Source organism: Syngnathus acus, chromosome 2, assembly GCF_901709675.1.
Source record: "Syngnathus acus chromosome 2, fSynAcu1.2, whole genome shotgun sequence".
In the NCBI taxonomy this organism is placed as follows: domain Eukaryota; kingdom Metazoa; phylum Chordata; class Actinopteri; order Syngnathiformes; family Syngnathidae; genus Syngnathus; species Syngnathus acus.
The window spans coordinates 16,466,948-16,488,828 of NC_051088.1; the positions used below are offsets into that span (position 1 = coordinate 16,466,948).

At 44.0% G+C, this 21,881-nt stretch overlaps 3 protein-coding genes across 9 annotated transcripts; 2 read left to right on the forward strand and 1 right to left on the reverse strand.

Annotated features, from left to right (window-relative positions):
• The first annotated feature begins 468 nt into the window (after positions 1-468).
• ssuh2rs1 (ssu-2 homolog, related sequence 1) lies at positions 469-4,890 on the forward strand. 4 transcript variants are annotated; one of them, XM_037272419.1, is made up of 14 exons: positions 469-658; positions 721-763; positions 866-930; positions 1,405-1,509; positions 2,275-2,350; positions 2,444-2,573; positions 2,665-2,725; positions 2,869-2,990; positions 3,083-3,145; positions 3,229-3,311; positions 3,402-3,494; positions 3,575-3,680; positions 4,147-4,254; positions 4,370-4,890. In XM_037272419.1, the coding sequence occupies exons 2-14, from the start codon at positions 741-743 to the stop codon at positions 4,508-4,510; spliced, it is 1,176 nt and encodes a 391-aa protein (XP_037128314.1). In that variant the 5' UTR covers positions 469-658; positions 721-740; the 3' UTR covers positions 4,511-4,890. The 4 variants fall into 4 exon arrangements, with proteins under 4 accessions (XP_037128314.1, XP_037128306.1, XP_037128323.1 ...); XM_037272411.1 differs by having other exon boundaries at positions 469-653; positions 723-763; XM_037272428.1 differs by having other exon boundaries at positions 469-651; positions 719-763.
• An 85-nt stretch (positions 4,891-4,975) lies between these two features.
• On the forward strand, positions 4,976-15,776 carry LOC119135053 (DDB1- and CUL4-associated factor 1-like). 3 transcript variants are annotated; one of them, XM_037272379.1, is made up of 25 exons: positions 4,976-5,182; positions 5,764-5,881; positions 5,943-6,019; positions 6,115-6,188; positions 6,678-6,791; positions 7,206-7,343; positions 7,451-8,044; positions 8,125-8,226; positions 8,302-8,460; positions 8,632-8,811; positions 8,912-9,121; positions 9,203-9,372; positions 9,451-9,575; positions 9,654-9,886; positions 10,395-11,434; positions 11,502-11,700; positions 11,776-11,858; positions 12,997-13,081; positions 13,159-13,392; positions 13,513-13,606; positions 13,683-13,787; positions 13,885-13,958; positions 14,035-14,130; positions 14,359-14,608; positions 14,759-15,776. In XM_037272379.1, the coding sequence occupies exons 2-25, from the start codon at positions 5,769-5,771 to the stop codon at positions 14,812-14,814; spliced, it is 4,605 nt and encodes a 1,534-aa protein (XP_037128274.1). In that variant the 5' UTR covers positions 4,976-5,182; positions 5,764-5,768; the 3' UTR covers positions 14,815-15,776. The 3 variants fall into 3 exon arrangements, with proteins under 3 accessions (XP_037128274.1, XP_037128283.1, XP_037128291.1); XM_037272388.1 differs by having other exon boundaries at positions 5,767-5,881; XM_037272396.1 differs by having other exon boundaries at positions 4,979-5,063.
• Positions 15,777-16,042: 266 nt separating this feature from the next.
• Positions 16,043-21,756, reverse strand: cables2a (Cdk5 and Abl enzyme substrate 2a). Of its 2 annotated transcripts, XM_037280497.1 has the most exons (9): positions 21,105-21,753; positions 19,852-19,944; positions 18,594-18,671; positions 18,365-18,461; positions 17,990-18,158; positions 17,449-17,546; positions 17,241-17,347; positions 16,959-17,163; positions 16,043-16,838 (listed from the first exon to the last, which is right to left on the reverse strand). In XM_037280497.1, exons 1-9 carry the CDS (start codon positions 21,593-21,595, stop codon positions 16,698-16,700), a joined length of 1,479 nt encoding a protein of 492 aa, XP_037136392.1. In that variant the 5' UTR covers positions 21,596-21,753; the 3' UTR covers positions 16,043-16,697. The 2 variants fall into 2 exon arrangements, with proteins under 2 accessions (XP_037136392.1, XP_037136393.1); XM_037280498.1 differs by lacking the exon at positions 18,594-18,671 and having other exon boundaries at positions 21,105-21,756.
• Positions 21,757-21,881: the final 125 nt, after the last annotated feature.

Sequence of the window (21,881 nt, forward strand, 5' to 3'; positions counted from 1 at the left end):
TGTTGGCATAATTTGGATGGGTAAACGATTCACAAAATTAGCTGGAAAATAAATCAAGTCTAAATAATAAATCAATTTTATTGTTAGAAATGGTTTTCCATTTCCAATTTCGCGGACCAACTGTAATACCGCCACGGACCGATAGAGGGCAGCGGACCACTGATAAATGCGTTGGATGGTCATGCATGACTCGCACGTACGGTGGTCACCTGATGTGCTCTTAGGAGGAAAGAAGCGATCTGGCTCTCCGAATCGCCAAGCAGAATGAAGAACTACTTTTTAGTGCGAGATATAGTGCGGGACTAGTGATTAAAGGGGTTCGGCCATGTAGTCTTCTCCTCTATCTCATGCACTTATTTCCTATCTTACAGCCAGTTTTGGTTACCATTGCAAACAAGACCCTTCAGATTTGTAAGAATATACTATGTTCACTTGTTTTCTGGCCAAAGAGCAGATGTGTGCGCACTTCCGGAACACCCCTTTTTTTCCTGGAAGGGGGGCTGCCAAATGCCAAGCCTCTCGATGTTGGGAAATCGACGTTCGACAGCACGTCGTGAATGTTGACCTCTGAATCTCCACTACAATCTGACTCTTTGACCAAGACGGAAACTTTTAGCTGACATTGTGTTTTCTGACGCGTGATAAAGAAAAAGGTAAATGATTTGTTTTTTGGTCATATATTGGTGGCAAAGCGCCTGTAAAGCTTCTTTGCGTTTTGACAGAACATCCACCACATCAACATGGACTACAAGCCAATCATAAAGTGAGTTTTTGCAAGTTTTTGTTCTGTAAAATAACACATCTCGTGACTGATCGTTCCGTTATGGCCTCCTCTTAACTTTCGTTTTCTATTCCACCCATGCAGCGACGCAACAGCGAGTTACGGCGTGGCCAATCCGGGTTACATCCAAGCTGTCAGCGGTCCTTCTGGTATGCGCGATGATGGTGTTTTCACGGGGCCTTACAACGTTGCTCAACCGGGAGTGTGTCCGTTTAAGAAGATATGTAATCGCACACTTCCGTGCAACATACGTCACCCATGTGTTCACATTGTGGGTTTAGCGTCCTATGACAACAGCGGTGTGTTTTACGAGGGCTTTTGTGGGCTTCAACTACCACTCAGTATTTTGTTTTGTTTACAAACATCTGTAATGGATTATAACATCGGAGAGGGGCAAGGTAAGTCACAATACACACACTCGCTCACGTTTTCATCGTCGTGGAAGTTGGACCGGGTTCCTCATAAAACCTGGAACTTCGTTAGTTCGGGTTACGCAACCATTCGTAACTTAGATCAATTTTTTTGTGTTACCCATTTGTGTATCATATGAAAATTTTTGCTTTAATGGAAATGTGAGCGTTTTCTTGAACTGGTTCCTCTGGTTTTTTTCTTTTTTCTTCTAGCAATGTTTGCCCCACCCGCGCCAGACTCTCAAGGGCCGAGCGCTCCACCTGCGAACATGTTTGACAACATGCCCGGCTATGAAGGCACTGTGGCTGGCGGAGGAGGTCAGTTTTGCGCCGTAGCCACATAACTGCACATCAAAAGCTCCTCATACTATCTGTCGTATTATTAAAGTGTCACATAATGGTATTACACATCAAAAGCTCCTCATACTATCTTCAAACATTGTGTCCATCACTCCAGCCATGCACAATTTTATTTTTCTGCCGTTTAGAATGTCTTCTTTTGCTTTGAGAAGAATGGTGTGTTGATCGCATGTCTGTCCGCCAGGCAAATAGTGGTGCACAATTGACACAAACAAGAGACCTAATGAGATCAAGATGGACATTACTGGAAAAAGAAGCTTTTATATACAACCTCTCGTTACAACAACAAAGAACAAATGTCAAAAGGAATGCACATGATTTCTCTTTTAAGTTTAAGGCAGTCGATCTGGCTCTTAACGAAAGAAATAGAGCTGCTGCAGCTACTGTAGAGGTTACTTCCAGCCACTAGAGGGCACTGTGCTATTGTTGATGACATCTTGTTGCGTCACCTTTTTCAGTATTTTTGTACCGGGTCATGTCTTCTCCGGTGCTTTATGCTCTGAAGACGCACTTTAGCTTGTCGGGGCGTTCGTCAGCAATGATTAGTTTTTTTTTTTTTTTTTTGTTCAAACACAAGAATATTACTATTAAGACAAATGGTGAGTGGAAATGGTCTTTAAATGCAGTTTAGTTCCATTATTTTTAATTCATGTGACCCTGTTTCGCAATACAGCCACGTGCAATACGTATGAAAACTATGCTAATTCCCCATCCTGGTTGTAGGTGGATTTCTGCCTCCTCCAATGCCAACGCAACCGACTCCACTGCCGCAACCAGGACCTGAACAACCACAATGGAAGTAATGCTCAAACGTTTTCTCTAGTCTAACACAAAACAAGGGTGTGTGCAGCTAAGCTAATATGGAATCCGTGCATGTCATGTCTGCTCACAGTATTCCATCAATAAGTGAGACTACAGCGCGGGAGGCTTTTGGACTGTGGGTCTCCAGCAAGTGTTGTTATAGTTCAGCACCAGTCAAAGATGGAGTGATCACCAACATGGAGGCTTTCAATACATACAGGGTAAAAGGAAGACCAAATAAAAAAAAAATACAGTTGAATTTGACCATGCAATTTCAGAGTATGATCTTATTTTTATTTTTATTTTTTTTAGTACCGGCTGGAAACTTTCACTGAATCGAGATCCACTGAGTGGAGTCACGAACCATATATTGGTACGTCACACTTGTTTAGCTTTAACAGTTGCTTATTGAAAATATTGTTGCCTATCTGTTTAGCTGTGCTCTGCTCTGTCAGCTATTTAAGGTAGCATCAATACAGTTATCTTCCCTCTGCAATGTTATTTTCTTTGGATCAGGCCAGCCAGTGGATGCATACGCCCAAGCTCCTCCAGGTCCCTGGGATATTCCTGCTACAGCCCCCAGTTATTTTAAAGATAGTAAACAGATCATCAAAGTTCCCTACACTTCATCTATGAAGGTTCATAATTACCTCATGTCATGCTAATCAAGTTCCAACAAGAGCTGCTGTGTCTTTTTTTTTTCCCCTAATGTGAATCAATTTATCAACAGTGCTGTCATGTTTGCGTGGGAGCGGGGCGGGCACCTTGCAAAGACTGTACCGGTGCGGGCAATGTAAGTCATAATTACAAGTCACATTGGTGGAAGTGACCTTTAGTAATACTGTCCAACCGCTGGATTTCTTTCTTTTCTGACAGAAAATATGTTGGGTGTGCAATGGAGCTGGTTTCCGCCACGGAAATGAGCGATGCAATCATTGTTTTGGAAGAGGGCGGGAAAAGTACGTCGAACGTTCTTTCCGAAACTTTTCTCTCCAAAATATGTTTTATAATCCCTTAAATTGACAATGTTTCACTCCACTGTTTTGCAGCTGCAACGGCTGCCAGGGGCAAGGATTCAGACAGTGCCCTACGTGTCATGGAAAACAGCAGCTTTTAGTCTATATCAACCTCACGATAGAATGGTGCTGATTCCTTTACCGTCAGACTTTTAATAAGGCGCTAAGTAATAGCAAGTTATATATATATATATTATATATTTCAGGACCAGCCACTCTGATGACTATGTTGTGGAGCAATGCAGTGGACTTAAATTGGATAACCTTAGCAAAGTGTCTGGCAAGGAGCTTTTGAGGGACTCTCAGTACTTGGTAAGATTTATTTTTTTTCTTTCTCTCTCACAGCTGGTGCTTCATATGTCGTGCAGTCTATAGAGACAGATATTGTGAGGTCTGGCCATTACAACAGCAGGAAATGAAAAGGAACTGTTAGTCAACTGCACCTTTCACAACATCCTGGTCTGAAACAGCATCTGGGATTTATGTGTCCATCAGGATCACTTTGCTAGTTATTTCCAAAGGTACTTGATGGGGTCAAGGTCAGCGCACTCATGTTCCTGGAGACCATTTGACTAATTGAGTAACCCTAGATCTTTCTTTTTTTCTTCTGTAAATTTAAACACTATGTGAAGCCCTCTTGAGTTGCAACGTTGGAACAAAATCAAGTCTTTTTTTCTGGCCGAAGCTGCTGCGCCACCACTGTTGTGCTTTCAGAAGGCTAACACTGATCCAGAATTCAAGTTTCCAAATGTGATTCAGTTCTTATGATCTTGTTCAGGTATATCCAGTGACGGGATTCCCAGACCCTGCTGTGGTAAGTGCTGCACATCGTTTAATCATGGAACACCAGGGCAGGTTTTCCCAGACCTCGCGCATTCTTCAACAGGTAAATAATTGTGCAATATCTTCATCTGTAGCTGAATATAATTTAGTAAAACATTATTTAACCATTTTAAATATCGGATGTTTTGGATAACTTGCCTACTCTTCTGTTTGTCCAGCTTCAAACTATCGAACTGATTCCTGTCACCAAGGTGACCTACTCATGGAAAGGGAAAACCAACATTTACTTTGTCTATGGAAATGAATTTAAAGTCAGTGCAGACAAGTACCCTGCCACCTGTTGCTGCACTGTAATGTAGCTGCAGAAGCCGATGTGATTGCACTCTCTCAACAATAATCAAATCATAACCAATACGAACAATCACCCTGCTACCTGTTAGATAGCGATGAAACTGCAGATTACAGCGTGACCATATTTTTCGCTCACATCAAAAATTAAATAATTGTTATTGTATGTTTTGTGTATTTACTGTACGGCAGTATACAGTACCTTAAAAAATCATGACAAAAATTCATGCTACACTCAAAACCATATATCCCTTAAATGCATTGTAGATTGAACTTATTTTACTTTTTTATTTTTCTGTATGATTTCTGTCACAATATTTCAAACAAATGTATATTTTTCACTTCAAATGTTTTGTATAATTATGAAAGACTGCTTATGCTTTTGCATAAATATTCGTACAACATGTATTCATTGAGAAATTCGAATAAATTGTATTTTCTAATATTTTACTTCGTGTGCTGTCGTCATAATAAATGGACTGTCGCAGCTGCGATGACGTCGAGAACGTGTTCGCCATAATGACAGTAAACCAACAACAAAAAAGCCACATTATACAATTTAAGGTTTGGCTGTGAAATTCCCCGTGTACCGTTTACTTACGGCAGTCGGGTCTGGATCCGTATCGACATAATTAGGTCTTGGAAACTTCTGACAAAACTGAGGAACTGAACGGAACATTGAGGTGAAGTTAGCATGTTAGCTAGCTAAATAACCAGGTTTACCTGCGATGCCGCTAGCACATGGCTAATGCCAACATTGGCTGTAATAAACGGAGCGGTCTCCGATATTCCGAAAGTGTTTGACTTTACACGGTACGAGTACACGCGTCAGAAGAATATGCAACTGTGGGTTTTAAAGTGAGCACGTTTACATCGTCATGAGTAGTCCGACTCCAGTTAGCTTGCTTGTTTAGCCAAGGCGCAGCGACTCAAAGGACTCATGTTGTTTACATCATCTGGGTGCGAAGAAATGCATAACGTGGTGCTGCCTGCAATCAAACTGACTGCTTTCATGTACTTCCTTGCTGTTTGGTTGTTTTTGATCATTCCTGCAGTCTTGACAGTTGTAGTCCCTGGAGACTGCTGCACCTGCAAACAGAGAATCTGTCTTTTGTACTATATTTATCAAGTATGTTCCGGCTGATTGAGTTAAAGTTCTGCTTTTCTAGGTTCTTTGATTGTAAGCTGTTACACATGAGGCAGATTTTAATAGTGAGGGTACAGGTTTTGAATTGAATGGCAACTTTCCTGTCATTCCTCGTAGGAGTTATGGCGTCAGCATCTGCCAGTGTGGACTCCAAGGCAGAGCTGACTGCTCTACTGGAACAGTGGGAGAGGGAACAGCAAGGCAGCACACAGGAGCTAGTTAACATCCTCACCAAGTAAGTAGTTATCATTTCATTCCATCTGCTTTCATTGGGGTAATTATGTTCAACATTTCAGAATCTCTGAGCTTGTTGAGAAGGAGACTGAAGAGTACCACAAAGCAGACCCAGACCCCTTTGATGACCGACATCCTGGTACGATCAAGAAAACAGAACAAGAGATACTTTTGGAGTTTGGTCATAGACAGTAATACTTACTCATGTTGGCTCTCATCCTTCTTTTCCACTAGGGAGAGCTGATCCAGAATGTTCATTAGGGCATTTGCTCAAGATCCTGTTTAAGAATGATGACTTCATGAACACAGTAAGGATAGTTGGAATGGTGGGACGGTACAGGGACCTCACTTATTGGGTTCAGTACATGTTTTGTCCACAGAGAGACTTTCCTCCCCTCTCCCTTTAAAGTCTCTTATTTTGCTTGTCAGTAAAGACTGCATAATGTAATTTTACTGAATAGTATAGCTTATTTATTATGTGATCAAATTTCACATATCTGGCCACATAAAAGCTCTGCAATTTTTCAGCAATACATTCTTCTATTTTAAGATTTATTCTCTTGCGCTAATCCCAAATATCATGAGAGGAGTGTTGAAAAGCATTCTCAAGTGATAAATTACAACTGTTAGTGGGCAAATGTACTATTGGTATGCATACACAGCGTCCGTGCAAAATGGGGGACAACTAGGCCATTATGCAGAGCGTACTGAACACAGAGTCCTGTCCCATCGCTAAAATATGTGATACAAGGAAAGTGAACTTGAAAGTGCTTGACATCCTTTATTCACCCCCATAGTTGGTGAATAGTTATGTGATGACCAGCAGAGAATTTGCCCTCAATGCAGAAGCTTGTCGTCTGCTTCAGAACATCATGCCTGGCCTGGAGACAGCAGTGGTCTTTCAGGAAAAGGTATTTGTCTTAAATATATAACGTTCAACACTCACAATAGCTGCTGCCAGTCATTAAAAGGCTCAAATCGGTCCAGGCACCTGAATACTATGGAAATAGTTTATTTGATGCGAGGTCATCACAAAGTATGGATTGTGAACTTTGTAAGTCAATATCTCCACCAGCTGTTTTCCACAAAGATTTTGTTTGTTTGTAGAGTCAGAGTCCAGCTTGCTAGCAAGCTCCACTTCCCTACTGTTTTCCTTTATATAGTATCAACTCACGAAATGATCAATAATCATTTATTACCTCTATTACGTAGCTAAGACATGATCTGAGATGTCGCACCGAGTGTGACTTAATAAACAATCAGGACTATCAGAGCTGAACAATGACTTGATTGTAACTTGCTGATTTGCTCGCTTGGTTTTTCAGGAGGGAATTGTTGAAAAATTGTTCAAGTGGGCTCAGGAGGCAGAGCAGCCGCTCAGAATCTATGCCACAGGCTTGTTGGCAGGTGCCATGGAGAACCAGGACATAGCAGCCAACTACCGAGAAGAGAACTCTGTTTTGGTCAGCCTCTCTGGTTTTCCCAGACACGATGTGTCTCAACTAAATGGTCACCAAATTCTTCTCTCATCCAGAACTTCCTGTCAATTTTAATTTTCCTCCGTTAACAGGTGCCTTTGATGCTCCATCGCTTACGTGAGCTTCAAGATAAAGACGCGGAGACAAAAAGAGAAATCAAACGTCCCAGTCCCAGAAAGACTCCAAGTGTACCTTTGCTGCCTTTGGATGAGGAGACTGTCGATGGAGGCTTTGAGAAGCCCTTCTCGCTCGGCCAAAACGGGGCTGAAACGGAAGGACCGGAACCAGGAGAGGATGGCGAAATGAATCTTTCCGCCTTGGAGCCGGAGAACGAGCTTCCGTTTCATCCCAGCGCCCCCCGCAAGGCCAACAACTGTGCCACCTCGGCCGTTAAAACAATGATGAAGCCCATATCAGCCTCTGGGTCACCTCTAAATCTAGGCACCTCTGATGGGAGTAGTTACCTCAAAAGAAAAGCAGAGAAAGAAAGCGGCAGGTCCGCAAAGCACAAGTCGAATTTCTCCTTGCCAGAAGCAGAAAGGAATATCAGCGAGCTTTCCAACAGCAGCTGGTCAGAGATGAGCCCTTGGGTGATTGGCAACAGTTACCGTTTATACCCGCTGACGCCAGAGATCGAGCAGAGACTCATTTTGCAGTATCTCACTCCTCTGGGAGAATATCAGGAGGTTGGTTTTGTTGTCATGTTTCTGGCAATAATGATTCCTTCATTAGTATTTGGTTTCATTCTTTTCTCTCCCACCTTCAGCTGTTGGCTGTGTTTATGCAAATGGGAGCCCGTGAGCTGCTGTTGCATTATATGGATCTAAAGCAGACCAACGATGTGCAGCTCACATTTGAGGCGCTCAAGGTGAAGTCCTGCCGTTTTCTTTCAATGTGAAGCGCACCATCGAAACATTCATTTTCTTTGACTTTTCTCTCGCAGTACTTGGCTTCTCTTCTGCTTCACAAGAAGTTTGCTGCAGAGTTTGTGGCGCACGGAGGAGTTCAGAAATTGCTGGAAATCCCGAGGCCTTCTATGGCTGCCACTGGAGTGTCCCTGTGCCTCTACTACCTTGCCTATAACCAGGATGCCATGGAAAGGGTATACCAACAACATGATTTAAAAAAACTAAACCCTTTACATTCGCGATGAACATGCTTGTCTACCGTGGATATAAAAAGCTTCTGTTCAAATAATAGAATTTATAAATATGCTTTGAAGCCACATATTTTGTCTGAAGCTGTCATCGGTGTGGCTACTATTTCCCTCTAGGTGTGTATGCTGCCCCCCTCGGTCCTGTCAGATGTGGTTGGCTACACACTGTGGCTGCTGGAATGCTCGCATGCATCGGGCTGTTGCCACGCCACCATGTTCTTCTCCATTTCCTTTGCTTTCCGCGCCGTGCTGGAGCTCTTCGACAAACAGGACGGCTTGCGACGTCTCGTCAATCTGGTAGGAGCAACCGTGCGAGCTGCGCGTTAGCCGTGCAAACATAACAACAAATCCACGTTACTGACCGTAATGCTGATTGCATCCTTCCGTTGTCTTCCAGATTAGCACATTGGAAATCCTAAACCCTGATGACCAGGGGGCTTTGCTGAGTGACGACGACATTTTCTCCAGCAGGCAGACAGCAAAGCACACATGCATGGCGCTGCGCAGGTACTTTGAGGCTCATCTGGCCATCAAGGTGGAGCAGGTGAAGCAGTCCCTGCAGCGCACGGAAGGAGGCGCTCCAATTCACTCGCAGCCCTACTACAAGGTACTTGCTGATAGAATGACAGGGTGCTGTGGCCAGTGGAGATGTTCCACGGTGCTCATCAGGCCTCTGCTCTGTTCACAGGCGGTCAGTTACAGCCGCGAGCAGGTAGTGGAAATGATGGAATTCCTCATCGAGCACGGCCCTCTTCGTTTATATTGGGAACCAGCGGAGGTCTTCCACAAACTCTCTTGTGTCCAACTCCTCCTGCAACTCATTTCCATCGCATGTGACTGGAGGACCTACTATGGCCGGTGTGGAGGATGAAAGCTATTTTGTCTGCTACGCGAAGTGCGTTGTGTTCTAAGCGTAACGGGGGTTTTTTTCTGCAGGAGCGACACTGTGCGTTATGCACTTGACACCCTGAGTATTCTCACTGTTGTACCAAAGACTCAAATGCTGCTGTCCGAGACTGTTGCTGTCGTCGATGAGAGCGGGTCTACTATTTCTAGCGCAGGTATGTTTACAAAGTCAGCTCGTCATGTCATATCGTTCGTATGGTTAAGTTTTTTTTTTTTCCTCTCTTCCTTTGCAGGAATGAACATTGTTCTGGCAGTGGCAGAGGGAGAGGTGTTGAACGATGCCGAGATCCAGAAGTCTGCCCTGCAGGTTGTCCTTAACTGCGTGTGCGCTCCCGACAAACGCATGTCCAGCATTGGGAAGTTTATTGCGGGCACTCCGCGTCGTCGCCTCCCTCACATGACCAAAGCCAGCGAGAATGTGCTCACAAAGATGTGGAATGTGGTGCAGTCCAACAATGGCATTAAGGTAATTTCTTTTCCAGGCATCAATCATTTGATGCATTGCACTGAAGTTGAATGAACTGACAACTTAAACATATAACAGAATTACGTGGTGTGTATTCAAAACAAGCACGCAATTAAAGTATTTCTTTTCCAAATTGCAGGCATTGTGATTTAAAAATTGCATTCTACTACATTGCGATATCAATTCAATTTGATCACTCCAGCCCTACTTACTTTTTTACTACAAAATACCTTTTGTATATTTTTTTCTTTACTATGCGATGTAATATGCATGCGTGTCCTGAGTTAGACAAAAACGAGTACATTTCACTGCTTACTTCATATTTCACACACACAATATTGATCAGAATAGCGTGTTTGGACTTGTGGGGCTGCAAGAAACGTATTATTGTGAAGAAAAAAAAAAGACTTTTAATAATCAACTTCAAAGACAACATAATTTATGCTTTGTAAGTATCTGCCTTTTGTGACCTCAGTTTTTTTTTTTTTTTTAACACACAATTCCGTAGGTGCTGCTGTCCCTGCTGACAGTGAAGATGCCTATTACGGATGCGGATCAGATCCGAGCTCTTGCCTGCAAGGCCTTGGTTGGTCTGTCTCGCTCCACTTCTGTCAGGCAAATCATCAGCAAGCTGCCTCTGTTTAGCAGCGGGCACATCCAGCAGCTCATGAAGGAGCCCGTGCTCCAGGACAAACGCAGCGAGCACGTCAAGTTCTGCAAGTTCGCGGCGGAGCTCATGGAAAGAATATCCGGGAAACCGTTGCTGATCGGCACCGACGTATCCTTGGCGTGGCTGCAGAGAGCCAGCGTGGTGGCCCAGTCCAGAATCACCTTTCCCCAGAAAGAGCTGCTGCTGCTCATTAGGAACCACCTGGTAGCCAAAGGCCTTCACGACACGGCCGCTGCCCTCACCAAGGAGGCCGAGCTCCCGATGGCGTGCGTGTCTCATTCGCCTTTTGTCTCCGTCACTCCCCCGAACGCCCCCATCGCCAGCCTACCTCGCACCCCGCGGCTGACCAATGGCGTCGGCTCGAGACTCGCCAGCCACCCGTCTCATTCATCCACCCCGTCGCCCGGCCATTTACAGGCGCGCCCCTCCACATCGCAACCCGCCGCGGCCGCCTTGCCGACAACGCCACACTGCGGCAACAGCTCCCCTTTGATCGGCCGCATCGTTTTCTCCCGCGAGCGGCACGCGTGGTGCAGCGCGAGCGGCTGCAAGAAACCTCGAGTGCTGAGGCAGAAGTCCGATCACGGCGCCTTCAGCCAGACGCCGGCGATGAAGAAGCAGTTTGACAGGCACATGCCCTCTCCCCCCGCATTAGACGGCATCATCACAGAGTACCTACGGGAACAGCACGCGCGCTGTAAAAACCCAGTGGCCACCTGCCCGCCCTTTTCTCTCTTCACCCCTCATCAGTGCCCTGAGCCCAAACAGAGACGGCAGGCACCTCTCAACTTTACGTCGCGACACACGAGGAGGGTCATATATCCCAAATACGGAGGAGTGGATGGAGGATGCTTTGACAGACACCTCATCTTCAGCAGGTTGCCGTGCAAACCCGCCTTGAAGTTTACTTTTTTATTTATTTACTTTATGCTTTGCTTTCGCCAGGTTCCGTCCAATTTCCGTTTTCCGGGAAGCTGATGAAGATCAGAGTGGCTTCACTTGTTGTGCCTTCTCAGCCCGTGAACGCTTCCTGATGCTTGGAACTTGCACGGGACAATTGAAACTCTACAATGTGTTCACGGGCCAGGAGGAGGCCAGCTACAGCTGTCACAGTTCAGCCATCACTCACCTCGAGCCCTCTCGGGTAAGAAGATGAGGCGAGCATGGTTCGATGTGATTTAAGCGTTGCTGTCCTAAGCGGCACATTTTTTGTTTTTAGGACGGCTCCTTAATTTTAACATCTGCCTCCTGGAATTACCCAACATCTGCACTGTGGGGGATGAAGTCGGTGTTCATAATGAAGTAAGTTGTTTCCCTCAAAAGTTAATTGGATGAAATGCATCAAGGATATTAGAATGAATAAAAACTAGCAAAATAACTAATGTTTCCATTTATGCGATGAAATAAAAAACAAGTGCTTTTAAAAAAAGAAAACCAATCGAAACTATAGCAAAAATGTTCTTAGTTTTCATCTTTATCATTTCATATCATACGTGAGCTTTCAGGGTTCATTTTAAATGTATTTATTTTGGAGTTGCTCTTTGTCCATACGGAAAAAGGAAGGTCAAACTGTCGTTTACGTAATTGTAGTTTACTTAATTTCACAATATTTTTTTGTAATGTTGGACTCTATAAACACTGTGTATTTTTAAAACATATTTAAATTAATAAAGAAAAAACTAAAAAGCATTTTGGAAATAATGGAATAATAACGAGCAACCCTGTTATAAAATCTAATTAAAAATAACTAAATTTAAAAAAAAAACAAAAGTCAAAACTAAATAAAACTGTAATGTATATTTTGAGGCCTCCGTTTGCTTCTTTCTTGAGGTTTTTAGCTCAAACAGTGTTTATAGTAGCACCTTCAACTGTCAGCAGAGACCAAAAATTGTAACTTCCTCAGTTTTGATGCTTTCCCCACCGGCAAAACCTCTAAATGTGTTATGTTGAATCTTAGTCAATTGATACAGTAAATATCTTGGTGCTATAGACAAAGCACATGACCTGAATTCTCAGTTATATTGCAATAATATTATAGAAAACAACAAAGAATACTGACAGAAACATTTACCAAGTACCGATTTAATTAATTTGATTAAATTTACAGCAATATGATCTTAACTACCTACATTGCAAACCAAACAGCACCCCCCCTCCTTTTTTTTTTTTAATCTCAGGCTTCACCTTGTTGGTATTTCTTGCCCAATGCTATGGCAGCTTTATGCTGTCAAAACAGGGCTCGTTCAAAAGGTGATGTGCTTGTCGACAGCTCAAGGCCCGCGGGGCTTAGCTTCACACAGCACACCGAATATCCGACTTCACTCATCCACGTAGTGTAACCTTGGCAACTCTGCTGATTGCACCTGAGCTCAGCGACAAGCTGTGACAAGCTTGGCATTCCCTTCTGACAAATGAAATGTTCCACCTCTGTTGTCTGCAGGCATTCGTTTCTGGGTGACCATTATGTGGAGTTCAGCAAGCTGTCACAAGATCGTGTCATTGGGACTGAGGAGCATCTAGCGCATGTATGTGTGCTGCTGTTTAAATAGGACTACATGGAATATCAGGGGAGATGCTGACAGCAAATGCTTCTCTTTTTTAGATTTATGACACCCAGACATGCCAAGTGACACTGACTCTAAACAACCCCGACCTGGCGAATAACTACAAGAGGAACTGTGCCACCTTCAACCCCACAGATGACCTGGTACTCAACGACGGCGTGCTGTGGGATGTGCGCTCGGCTCAGGCCATCCACAAGTTTGACAAGTTCAACATGAACATCAGTGGCGTGTTCCACCCCAATGGCCTCGAGGTCATCATTAACACGGAAATAGTATCCTTGGAAAGTGCTTAGATTTTTATATCTTATAGAGCAGTTGGATGAATACGTTTATGTAGTTACAGTTTGTTTCAAGTGAAAAAGATGTCGTGCTCCTTAATGTGAGTTTTTCAGTGGGATCTGCGAACCTTCCACCTGCTTCACACAGTTCCTGCTCTGGACCAGTGCAACACGGTCTTCAACAACAATGGGACCGTTATTTATGGAGGTGAATAAAGTAGGAGAGTTGCTCTCCCTCTGCATGAGGAAACTGTTTTTGACAGGAACCCCTCGCATGTCCGCAGCAATATTACAGGCTGACGATGAAGACGACATGATGGAGATGCAGATGAAAAGTCCTTTTGGGTCATCGGTCCGGACTTTCAACGCCACAGACTACAAACCCATCGGTACGGCCGCTCGGTGCCCTGCTGAGTCACATTTCAATTTATATCACGTATGGCAGGTTGCTGACCGAGTCTGACATGTTTATTGTGTTCCTCCCAGCCACCATTGATGTCAAGAAGAATATCTTTGATCTGTGCACCGACTCGAAAGACTGCTACCTTGCTGTGATCGAAGTAAGCTGGCTAAAGTTGCATTTGCGACAGACATGCTGCTTGATACACACAAACAGTTGGTGTTTTTATTCAATAGAACCAAGACTCCATTAACACGGACACAGTCTGCCGGCTGTATGAAGTTGGCCGGCAAAGACTGGCAGAGGAACAGGAGGAGGAAGAGGAGGATCAGGTATTTATTGTTATTATTTTCAGTGGTACTGTTGATTGATTGTTGTTGTTTTTTTTGGGCAAATTACAAATATACCAGTTGGTTTTTTTTCCTGATGTTGATGTTTTTTGTACCCTTTTTGTAAAGCCCTAACATGCCACAAGATGGCGCTACAGCCCCGCTCATTAGAAAATACAGTTCATACAACTTGTACTGTACGAATATCGTACGTGATCGTGTGTGCCCCAGGAGGATGATGATCAGGAGGAAGACGACGACGATGATGACGACTCCGATGACGACGTCGATACGGATCGCCTTATCGCAGAGCTTGAGAACGAAAATGGCGGAGATGATGATGACGATGGGAATGATGAGTTCTCTCCCTCCGATGATGAAGTGGCTCGCCTCCTCGAGGAGGACTTGGATGCAGGGGACGACGACGACGATGATGATAACGACTCGGACAATGATGATGCGGAACTGGATGTGGACAATGGTACATTTTATCATGAGGTTTCAAATGTTGGGTGATTCAAAAAAATTCAAACAACGATCTGGCTAAGTACTTTAATCGCCGAGAGGAATCTGCACTTGCTTACCGTCTCTGACAGCCACTTAAGTTTCCCCCCATTTCTCCCACCAACAGACAGCTCCGACAACTCCGACCTTGAGGATGACATCATTCTGTCCTTGAATGAGTGAGCGCCAGTGAGCAGCCCTGACTAACCGGACACCAAGTCAAGCCCTCTGCGCCGTAGACGTGAGCTATGGATGAAGAGGCGAGAACGAGAGCCGGATCAGCAGACTCAGCGGGAGAGTTTGAAGCCCAGAGATAACTCCGAACACCGCGATTGTATGTGATTATAGTTCTATAGGAAGGCTTGATGTGGAGGGAACCAGCCGGTATGTGGGTGCATTTAGAACATTTCATATTTTATTCACAAACCTTTTAAAAAGTATTTCTGTTTAATAAAGACCTCACATACGCAGCAATTTGGTGACACAGAGTTGGGCTACATTCTAGGGGTGAAGTTGTGTTTCTAAGAGTGTAATGCACCCATAAGCGTAGAGTTGTAACCATAGAGTGGAATAGTCATCACAAATATGCTTTAGTTTTGGATTTAGGTTGCTAAATGAATGCAAAGATCAGAGCAGTTGCTATTCTATCGCATGGCCTCTTGCTTTTAAGACAGATCAGTTGAATTGATTGGGCACTCCTGACTTGCTGAACCAAACCCAATCGAATGCCTGAAAGTGACAAAACTGCCAAAATGCTTCCTGTGCAATTCTTACGTGCACTCTCATACTTGGACAGCTGTGTTCTTTCCTGCGCCCAGTAAAGTTTTGGATGAAGACCGATGTGCTTTTGCTAAGAAATGATGAGAGAAGATTGAACTGGACAAAAAAGTATAAATATCTGGTGATGAAAATAACATCTATTTTTGATTTGAAGTTTATTTCTAGGCAGATTCAAGCATTGAGGTCCGGCTCAATTTTATAAAGCCACTTCGGTCAAAGAGTTAATTGTTTTTCTAAATGATTATTTCTGGTATGTTCATTTTATCAGCTTTTTTTTCCCACAGGAAGATTTTCTTGAGACGTTTAATGTACAGCTTGTATGTATCTAAAAGTATTTTTCTTATAAATAAAACTTAAGAATTACATTTTGCAGCTGCATAAATAAAATTTCACACTGTGACGGAATTTGAGGTTTCCATCACATGCACATGCAGATTAACAAGAAAAAAAGTGCTTCTGGTGCCTCTAGAAATATTTTTGTGCAGATTAGAGGATCAATGTGTAAAATAATCTTTCATTGATTTGAACCATGAAATCATTACAATAAGAACTACACAAAACAAACTGCATTTAAATATATTTTAATCATTTAACAATACAAAACATTTTACACATGACTGGTTTTCTTTTACATTCAGTGACATATTTAGTAGTTGAGACAGTTTTTTTAAGAGGTCTCACACCACAAACATTTGCTTGGACTGAAACAGCACACTGGAGTCGGAGGCACTTTAATGCTTGCACATCCACATCTGACAACAACACACACACACCACAAAGCAAAATTCCTGAGAAATCAAACGTGCCAGAGATACACACTGGGGCTTTGTGCACAACACACACGCACACACAAAGTAAACAACATTACAGAGAGCTGCCATGAAATACATTGAAGAGTGCCACACAGTTGTTACATGCCACAATCTACAGTTCAATGTCTAGTCAAAAAGTTCAAACGACTAAATGTCACAGTGGGTTTAAAAGGCATGTTTAAAAACACAAGTGACAAATGCTGTTTAGGTCATTCAGGTGCAAAATCCACAAGCCTGTGGAAACATTTCTTCCATATCTTTGATATCTACTTAAGGTCCATGGAGCCACTGGGCAAAAGATGGCACTAGTAGTAGTAGTGTACAAGTACACTTTAAAATGCTGATCAAGGAATAAACACACAAAAGGCTTCCCAGACAAAGATCACAGTTTTGACAAACCATATAGTTGAACCACGACAAATCCAAAGAATGCACACATGCGTGCTAGTCGTAAAGTAAGTCTCGGGCGTCGAGTTATCCCTGCTTCACCAATCGCCGGTAATGCGGCATCACCTTGCTGTCGGGCAGGTAGAGGCCCAATTCCAAGGCAACCAGCACGGGGAACTCCAGAGGAACCAACTCCCGTCTGTTGATGCGGAAACGCTCCTCTAGTTTCTGTTGGAATAAAGCAAGGGATGTGATTGGCTGCTTCTCCATCCATCCACGACCTGAAGCGCTTTTCCTCTCAAGGTAAATAAATTGGGTAGCGTTCGGGTACTGCTGCAGTGTACTCACGTCAATGAGCTGTTTGACTTCGTTCTTCCTCAGGTCACTGCTGATCTTTGCAGCCAGCAGCACGCATGCGGCTGCCACCAGTTTCCTGTTGGGCTTGTTGAGGCGCCCCTGCAGCACCAGCTTCTCAAAATAAACAAACGCCATCGCTGTGGTGACCGGCTGGAGGGCGCACTCCTCGCTCACGGCCCGCATCTCCCTCTTCAGGCTGACGCAAAGGAAAAGGTTTTTGGTTTTCAATGCAGTGGAGAGAATGGTGGAGAGGTTTGAAGCACACGTTTCTACCTTCTGATCTTGCTGAGGGTCAGCAGAATGTGAGGGAACTTCTCCTTGAAGATCTCGTTCATGTCCTTCTTCAGCTCTGACGGTTTGACGTACACCATGACTGTCGTCTGCCGAGTGAGAAATAGCCCGATCGATCGATCGATAGTGAAATAATGATGTGGTGGGAGCCTGAGAGCAAAAACAACTCCACAGTGTCAACAAGCCTCACCACGTAGGATGCGAATATCAGAACCCTCTTGTGTCTCCCACAGGGCCACTGAGGGTCACTGAGTAGGTTGGGGTCGTACTCAGCCACCTCTTCCGTATCTGAGATGAAATGGGAAAAACCTGTAACATCTGCAGCTTGTTGCACGGCAAGAGCGAGCATCCACGAGAAGCACTTCCAAATAATGATTCCTACAGTACATGGAGCCTTCACAATTGCGGTTGCAGTGTTTTAATTATTTCTTGACTCCAAGATGAGTTGTGATATTGTGGCCTTTTTTGCTACAATTTTTCACACAAACTTACTTTCCACTAATTCCAATCAATTGTTCTGCCAATTAAATCGTCCGATTATAGCTCTTTCCAAAATAATCAACATCAGATCGGAATTTGGCCGATTATCTCTCGCGGTAACCTACAGAGTTTCCAATCGTGTTTTTTTCTTTCAAATATCGGCATCGGCCTTGGCATGGGTCGGGCCCGACTGTCCGCCATTTCCGTTATATGCTCTTGCATTGAATACGATCATGTCCTCAGGTACATACTTGGTTCTTGTGCCACAGCGCTATTAAGGCGGGTAAGGGTAAAAGTCCTTGGCCCGTTGCCTTGGGAACGTGCTGGCAGGGTCGGAGCTGTGCAGTTTTCTGGTGCACCGCCGCTCCTCTCTCTCACCAAGGCATTGGTTGGATAAAGAAACTGAGCATATGAAACAGTCTAAACGGGAAGAAGGGCAAAGTACATTGTTTAAAGACTGTAAAGAGAAATCATAGATTTCTTTCTAAATAAGTTAAGTTCTAAATAAGAAGAGTTCTTGCTTTATACATTTAAGAAATGAAACGTGTTGATTATAACAGTTACAATCACTGGAGTTGATCCGACTAAACTGCCACGTGTCAGGTCACGTGTGATGGTCCACTTACTTTATCACACGCGGCCATCTCCACACCCTCCAGCGAAGGAAGCAGGTCAGCCGCCACCACGGAGGATTGTCTTCTCGGCGCCTCCAGCTTAGCATCGCTGTTTACAGTGAATCACATGCGTGTCATATAGCGAGCTCGGCGTGTAGACGATGACAAAGAAAAAGGAGGCGGTGGCAACGGGACGGATGGATGGATGGATGGATACATGGCGGTGTGCTTTCACGTGTACCTGAGCTGAGCAATTTCTCCATAGGGCAGCACTGAGAAAGCAGCATATAACGAGCGCCTGGCACAAATCAGCATGATCCTGCGGGGCACAGCAAGTACAGGCACTACTGAACATTTGATTTGGACTGACTTGACTAGAATCAATTAGGAGTCACGATACACTTTTCATCATTAAGTATTGTGTCAATCGATTTCACGCTCCGGGAGTCACATGGGCTCGGTGGAATCAGGGTTCACTTGAGTCATTTTAAATTGTAGTAGGTTTATGCTGAATCTGAATCAATCCATTTTTGGAGAATTCTCATTCTGACAACCAATAGAACCCAAATCGGGCTCAACAAATCTAAATCCTCCCTAGTCTACGCCATTTGAAATTCCGACCGCACTTCAATGCTGCCTGATGGAAGACCAAAAAAAAAACCCACAACAACAACCCATGGAACATTCTTAATTCTGGAAAAGCTTGCCCGACAACTTTCCCTCAACACGAGCGTGACAGACCTGCCGAGTGTCATCAACATAGGCTGCCTTGCTCCGTCTAATCTCTTAGCACACGGCATCAGGAAAAAACACACACCATATGAAGATGAGGTGATATAGTGGCAATGGTAAAAATAATCAAAGCAAAACAATATGGCTGCCGAGTAATTTACGAAGCCTTAAGTTGTGATGAGATATTTCAGGAACGCCTCATAGCTGCCGGGGGTCAAGTTACCGTTGAAACGGGGTGCAACGTGCACTTGCTGAACTCCTTTAGGCTCTTGTAAAGCATCTGAGGGTGCTTAGGCTCACTGAAGCAGCGCCCGTCTTCTTCCCTTGCAACATTTACTCAGATAAACAGCATATTGGAAAAATGGCGGTGGGTGACAAGACGGGAATGCCAAAAGGACATTTTCAAACAGCTGTAGACTGGACTGATGTTGAAACGTTGCCGCTCTGAGTTGTATGTACAGTCCCTTCCAAAAGTATTTTGTTGTCATGGTGACAACACTTCTTGTTGAAGTATTTAGTAAGTTTAAACCTTGCGTTCGTCTATAATAGATCTAATTTTATTATTGTAATAAAGTTGGATTGATTATTTGTTAGTTGGGGGAAAAAAAAGACATTAAAAAACAATACTCGTATATTGATCGCAATCACAACTTTTAGGGGGAAAAATACAATTAGATTATTTCCCCAAAGCGTTGGCCCGACAACAAAAACAAAGGACCTTGCCGTTCCAATACTTTTGGAGGGTACTGCAAATGTACTGGACTCACCTGCATCCCCTGGTGTCATACTGCCTCATGGTCTTGATGAAATGGACCTTCTTTGGCACCTTGGGTCCAGGAGAACCGGAGACATTCCTCAACCTGGGAGATCATCCGTATGGGTTGAAGATCAACACAAAGCAGTGGTGGGAATGAATGAAGTATGCGTACTTAAGCATTTACTTGACTGACAAACGTTTTCTTTGACTGCTTGCATTTGAAAACGGATCGAAATGTGGGTTTATAATGTGAGAGCAAGTGGGGGTGTTGAGATGTGCTCTCAATTATATGGTTTCTATTATGTTTTGTTCAAATGTTGATTCATTGTATTCATTATTTTCTTGTAATGACAGAAAATGTTGACTGTCTAAGTCAGGGGTGTCAAACTCAATTTTTTCGCGGGCCGCATTGTAGTCATAGCTTCTTTCGGAGGGCCATTATGACTGTCAACCCAAATAAATGTATACAGTAAAAGATACGAAACAAACTGACAAATAACTCGTTTTCAAACTACACGAGTAAAAACTGGTAAAAAAAAAAAAGTATTAAAAGTGAAGACAATTTGCAATTCTAGTAATGATTTGATGCACAATTTGTCTTCGCGGGCCACATAAAATGATGTGGCGGCCGTATCTGGCCCCCGGGCCTTGAGTTTGACACCAGTGCTACGTGTTGAGTGAACACACCTGTGTTACTCAAGTGGGCGTGTTTAATAAAAAGCCTTCCTGCATGCCGCGCAGGATTTCTTACTAGCTGTTGTCGCAGTGAATGGTGTGCTAACAGAGTTGATCGTCCTCCTCGTCTTTCTTTCTTTCTTTCTTTCTTTCTTTCTTTCTTTCTTTCTTTCTTTCTTTCTTTTATTCCACTGAGTTCGGTGCAATTGGGTTTCTCACAAGTACCTGATGCTGTATGGCTACTCTGCTAACATATTTGTACTTTGTACTCTCAAACAGGATTTTAAGGAGTTCGTCTAGCTCGGGAAAGAGGATAATTTCCTTATATTAACCATCAGCCACTGATAATTACAAATATAAGTAATTAAATAACTTATAATACTTTTACCAGTCGTTTTTTCACAAAGGTATCTGTACTTGTACATAAACACAGAGGGTGAGTAGTTTGCCACCTCTGACAGAAGGACTGCAGAAGCAGCTACATTTCATTTATCCATGACTCAGAAGAAAAAAAAGTGTCCGAAAAACTAAACGCCGTTTTCAGCACGCAACCAGGAAATGCTACAGGGCAGTGGCGAAGGAACCAACCTGGGTCGTGAATCCTTAGACTGACCGGTGGGCAGAGGGCTCACTGCGGGGGTTGAACGACCACGGGAGACGCTGGGCTGTTGACAACCGCTGGTCGAGGGGGACAGCGGGGTGTCCGGGCTCTCGGCTGTACCGCCAGCCTCCAAGAACACCTCGTTGGCTCCGGGAGACTTGACCGAAGGACTGAAGACTCCAGGAAAACTGGACGAAGAGCTCCCGGCGGACGGAGCGGGCTCCGCCACTTGAGACACCGGCCCTTGGCTGTCTGACGGCGGGATCCACGGGGGCTCCTCGGCGGCTTTTCGAGCAGCTTGATTATCATTGTTCAAGCGACACTGAGGCCGTCCGTCCAGTGAGATATTACTGAGAAACAACACAGCGGCCTGTCTTCTTTTGGAATCTCTGGATTTCCTTCGTTGCTCTCGGTGTGTTTTGGCCGGTTTACTACTGCTGCTGCCGATTGACTGAAGACCACATAGAGCTGATGCCATTCTACTTCGAAACCTTACTAGGGGCTATTGGTAGCTAGTAGGGAAGGTGACGGAGGAGTGGGCGGTACCACAGATATTCATGTTGATGATTGGATCATCCATATGTCATTTTTATTGTCGTTATCAATAGGTTGTGTAGCCTTGGAGCGGTTTTAGCTTAATAACGTTATTATCGAACCTGGCAGAGTCCGATTGATACGTGAATCACTCAAAGGAGTTGACGGTATTGATCTCAAGCGTGATCTGCTCTGGAAAGGCGGAGCATACAGGGCAATGTTTCAAGCCG